At 54.1% G+C, this 5,325-nt stretch overlaps 1 protein-coding gene across 1 annotated transcript; it reads left to right on the plus strand.

Annotated features, from left to right (window-relative positions):
• Positions 1 to 2,167: 2,167 nt before the first annotated feature.
• On the plus strand, positions 2,168 to 5,125 carry LOC100399785 (polyadenylate-binding protein 1-like 2). The gene has a single exon (XM_008989506.5). The coding sequence runs from the start codon at positions 2,888 to 2,890 to the stop codon at positions 3,488 to 3,490; it is 603 nt and encodes a 200-aa protein (XP_008987754.1). The 5' UTR covers positions 2,168 to 2,887; the 3' UTR covers positions 3,491 to 5,125.
• Positions 5,126 to 5,325: the final 200 nt, after the last annotated feature.

A 5,325-nucleotide genomic window follows, 5' to 3' on the forward strand; every position in this document is an offset into this window, starting at 1 on the left:
CCTCGACTTGGTCTTCCTTGTCATTTCTGTTTCCCAACAATGGGCCGAGAAGCTCTTCTCATCCACGCCACATCCCCTACTCCTCTGCTAGCATGGCTTCCCCCATGGCCTCTGCCTTCCCAGGTCCCTCTTGGACACCAACCTGGAAATGGTGAGGCACAGCTTCATCTGCTCCCTGCCCGAAAGCAACCTAGACCCCCAAGAGATGGCTCTTAACAGCGTGACAGTGATCACCTTGGTCAGGCATGTGCTGTACCGCAGGCTTTTCCTAGGTCCCCTCTGTCCCTTGCCTTTGCTGGCACTAGCCCTGCCTAGGGGCAGAGAGCTGGATTTGCAAGCTGGAGAGGTACCTGTCTGTGTGTCTGCTTCTCAGCCACCTTGGGATGCTTTCCAGCCAGCGATGAAGTGTTCTCACTGCCTCGCATCCCACAGTGACTCGGTCACTTCCTCAGGTTCACGGTTGTTCTATTGTGTGACTGCCAAGATCCAGCCATTGCTGCAACCACAGAAAACAGCATTCTTACCCAAAGAAGGCAGAGGAGGAGAGGAGGAGAGAACATGTGCTGGGCAGGTGAAATTCGACGGCCACCGTAGTCCAATCACATAGCACTTACAGTCCTCCGCTGACACTTCTGTTTTCTGTAGGGGCAGGCTAAGCTTTAGCAGAGTGAAGGCATCCTGGGGAAAGGCACTATGGTTTTCTCTTTTTAAATATCTGGCCCCACTGGCTCATGGTAAATGTGAGACTCCTGTCTATGGGGTGAAAAGGGATACAGGGAAGGATTGTTCAGAGTTGGAAAGTCAGAATTGGTCACATCTGATTTCCTTCTTTCTGTTCTGTCAGCCCTGTCTTGGTTTTGTATGCGCGTGTACCTGCAAATGTGCACTTATACATGCACATTGATGTTTAATTTGTACTCATTCTAAAGTTCTGATCATACTGCTTCCCTCCCTGATCATCCTGAGTGGTCCCCGTGACCTAGGGTATACAGTCGAAGCACCTTAGCTTGACTCTCAAGGCCCCACACCTTCCAGCCCTGTCTGCTACCATGTGCTCTTGGAGACCATGAGCTCTGTTCTTGCCAGATTATTAGGCATGGCCAGAAGCGACCATGCATGTGCTCTCGTGCCAAAGGGCCTTGGGCACAGACTGATCCCTCTGCCTGGAATGTCTTCCTTCCTGCCTTGACATGGTGGACTGCTCCTCATGTTTCAGAGCCCACCTCTGGGAGTTCTGTCTTTGGTGCAGCCTCACTTAATTGCTACTAAGAAGAGTTAGTGGCTGGTCCTCCTTTTTGGAGGAAGTGGGGCTGTAGCTGCTGTTACACTCAACTCTCATCGTTGCTCCCTTGTCTATCCCTCCAGCATTTGGCCCTGTGTGGCCTCTCTGCTCTCACTACACACACACTGCTCACCTCTTCTGACCCTGCCCCATACCTCGAACACATCAACACTCACTGCTCACTCATCACATCGCCTGTCCCTTAGCCCCCAGTGCCAAGTACCTGATAAACTTTCCATAAATATTAGCTGGCGAACTGGGACCAGGCACTTCATTCCAGAGAGCTCAGGTTTAGTTTTGGTTTTTCTTTTGAACCTGAATATGTACTTGTTGGTCCAGGTTGGGAGCGCCTTGAGAGCGGAGCCAAGAATAAACAACTGCCTGGCTCTGGACCAGGCTCTGTTCCCAGCCCTGGGTTTGGCTTTCCTCACCTTCTCATTGAGGTCAAGTACTAGACACAGGGTGCTCTTGATTCCTCCACTTCCAGACTGCATGTACTGAGGCCTTGAGTGCATCCTCAAGGCCACCCCACCCTCTCTTGCAAGGTACTTGACTTAATCATTTAATCGGTCCATTATGTGGAGAGAGGGGATAAAAATAACGCTCCTTTCCGAATCGAACCCTTATCCCTTAGGTCTACAGCGGAGCCCTTTCCCTGGCATCCTTTTCATAAATATCCAGGCGACCGGAGAGGGTGAGCACTCCACTCCCACCTCCGCCCCAGTCCCCTTCCCCGTCCCCTCCCACCGCCCCGCAGCCCCGCAGCCCCGCAGCAGCCACAGGGGGAACCAAAGAGACAGAAGCCTTCCCAGCTGCCCGGACCACAGACGCCAACACCCCCCGCCCCCCACCACACGCCGCCCGCCCGCCCGCGCCCCGCACCCCGCACCCCGCACGCTACCCTACGACCGAGCGGCGGCGGCAACAGCAGCTGGCTGCAGGCTGCGGCGACTGGCACACCGGCGCGCTCCTGGTAGCGCTTGCTATCCCAGGTGACTTGAACTCGCCAGTTCGGATCCCCTGCGCCAGCTCCGGCTCGCGCCTCTCGCCTGCGTTCCGGCACCCACCCACCGGCCCTCCTGCCTTTCCCCGCCTCTCCGTCCCCCAGCTCGCGGGAAGGGAGGTCGCGGCAGCGGCCCGGCGGCAGCGGCGACCGTGGCGACAGCAGCGACAGTGGCGGCAGCGGTGGCGGCAGCGGCTGCGGCGGCGGCGGAGGCTGCGGCGGCGACCGTGGCAGAGGCGGTGGCGGAGGCCTCCGTGGCGGAGGCGGAAGCAGAGGTGGAGGCTGAGGTGGAGGCTGAGGCCTCAGTAGAGGAGGCAGCAGCGGAGGCCACCCTGGGGGACTCGGAGGCCGCCCTGGCCGGGAAGCAGGCAGAGGCCGCCCGGGCAGCAACGGTGGTGGCGGTGGCGGAGGGCAGCGCGGCAGAAGCCGCCGCCGCAGCGGAGGCTGCGGGCCCCCCCTTGGGGGAGGCGGATGCGGATGCGGATGCGGATGCGGACGCGAATGAGGAGGTGGCGGCCGCGGTGGCAGCTGCGGTGGCCGCCGCGGGTGCAGATGCGGATGCTGAGACCCGCGGGGGCTGTGAGGGGAACCCAGATTTTCCTATGGCCTCCCTGTACGTGGGCGACCTGCACCCTGAAGTGACCGAGGCAATGCTGTACGAGAAGTTCAGTCCAGCTGGGCCCATCCTCTCCATCCGCATCTGCAGGGACAAGATCACCCGCCGCTCATTGGGCTACGCATATGTCAACTACCAGCAACCGGTGGACGCCAAGCGGGCCCTGGAGACCCTGAACTTTGATGTAATAAAGGGCAGGCCAGTGCGCATCATGTGGTCCCAGAGGGACCCGTCGCTCCGCAAGAGCGGGGTGGGAAACGTCTTCATCAAGAACCTGGGCAAGACCATCGACAACAAGGCACTATACAACATCTTCTCGGCGTTCGGCAACATCCTCTCCTGCAAAGTGGCCTGCGACGAAAAGGGGCCCAAGGGCTACGGGTTCGTGCACTTCCAAAAGCAGGAATCCGCCGAGCGGGCCATCGATGTGATGAATGGCATGTTCCTGAACTACCGCAAAATTTTCGTCGGGAGATTCAAGTCGCATAAAGAACGAGAGGCCGAAAGGGGAGCCTGGGCCAGGCAGTCCACTAGTGCTGACGTCAAGGATTTCGAGGAAGACACCGACGAGGAGGCCACCTTGCGATGAACACATCCCAGGAGCTAGCCAGCCAGCAGAGCCAAACCTTGGCTCACACCCGGTTTACAAACCCCCGCCCCCACCCCTCCCCAGCCAACCCACCAGCAGTGTATTTATTGTATTGGGAGGGCAGGTCTCTCTCTCCCTCTCTCCCCCTCTCTCCCCACTTCTTACTTTCTCCCTCCACCTCTCCTCTCCCTCCCTTCCTCTCCCCCTCCCTCTCCCCACTTCCTACCTTCTCCCTCCACCTCTCCCCTCCTCCCCTTCCTCTCCTCGGCCCATCCCCACCAAGGGCGTTGTGAATAATCTCACTCATCAGTGCCATTTGTAAGCTAAAGGCGGCCTCTTCTCCCTGTCCTTTGGTTTAAAAAGCATTTTCATTCTCTCTTTGTTTACTGCACAGGTGATACAATTTCATGGTAGAAACATCAGAAAGGAGGAGGATATCAGATGAGGGGAAAACAAGAGAGTAATTGCTCCCACGGTCCTACTACCCAGAGAGAACCATTTTTACCTTTTTGGTGCGCTGCTTTTCCAGGCTCTCTTCTCTCTCCCTCTCTCTCTTTTGCTCACTCCCACCCCGCCTTCCCTTTTAACACCCTGTTATAGAATGGTTCATGTATGTGGTGTTTCTTAACCTGCTTTTTCAGCGACTAAAACCAAACAAAAATCAACCCACTGAACTTCATTCCATGTTATTCAACAGGCTTATGAAACGTCATCTTCAGTGCCTGCAGAGTGCTCCAGTGTATCCGTGGACCTTAACATTTCTGTAATCATTCCCGCATTGTTGGACATTCAGGTGGTGCCTAGTTCTTTCCCTGTGTTTTAGACCAACATTGCGTGCTCTGTGCTTTGATGAGTGAATCCTTCCTTGTCAAGCCAAATCTTTGCTAGCATCCCGGTGGTCTCCTTAACTGTGGACTTGCAAGATCCACATATAGACATTTTAAAGACCTCTCCTGTGTGTTGCCAAAAGGCCCCTTCATAAGCATTGTACCGATTTGCACTCGTGCCGGCCAGCGCAGCTAGTAAAGAATATGCCCGTTTCCCCTGCATAGTCTCCTGGTCACTGTAATTGAATGTGTGTGTGTGTGTGTGTGTGTGTGTGTGTGCACGCGTGCGGGCGCGCGCGCGCCTGTGTGTGTATGTGTGTGTGTGTGTGTGTGTGTGTGTGCGCGCGCGCGCGCGTGTGTCTGGGCCAGCTTGGTGGGCTGCAAATGGTATTTCGCTGTCCTCGGTGGTTTCGCTGGAATCAAACACTGTTTATCACCCCCTTCCCCTGTGCCCACTTCCTGTCCTTTTCCCTGTTGTCAGAAAAGTAATTCGGCGTCATTGCAGGAAAACAATAATCACAAACCAGACAAGTTAACAGAAGAAAATTAATGTCACCAGTAATCATTTCTGATGATTACCCACACATTCCTCAAGCATTTTCATGCACGCCTAGTCGATAGTTTCAAGAACTACCTGAAACATTTTTGTCTGTAGGTCTAGTGTTTTTCCTGTTCATATATCGCATATGTATATTATGATATACAGACTGTTTTTGTATCTGCTTTTCACACATAAATGTGTGTGTATATTTACATGCATGCATACTCTTTACCTTCATTTCATGTCATTAAAGATACTTTTAAAATATTTTCTTTGACTCAATATTCTGTTGAATTCATGGCTAGGTAGAAGGTTAGATAGATATGTGTACATATTTGTCTATGTCTATATCTCTGTGTGTTCATGTGTCTTATGTGTGTTTTATTTTAACTCTTTCCTTGTTGTTGAACATTTAAATTGTTTCTGCATTTCCTTTATGTAATCCAAAGCTGCCATGAAAATCCTAG

The sequence above is a fragment of the Callithrix jacchus genome, chromosome X (genome assembly GCF_049354715.1).
Source record: "Callithrix jacchus isolate 240 chromosome X, calJac240_pri, whole genome shotgun sequence".
NCBI lineage: Eukaryota > Metazoa > Chordata > Mammalia > Primates > Cebidae > Callithrix > Callithrix jacchus.

Coding starts and splice junctions, on each gene's coding strand:
- LOC100399785 (XM_008989506.5), top strand. CDS start 2,888: ATGGCCTCCCTGTACGTGGGCGACCTGCACCCTGAAGTGACCGAGGCA.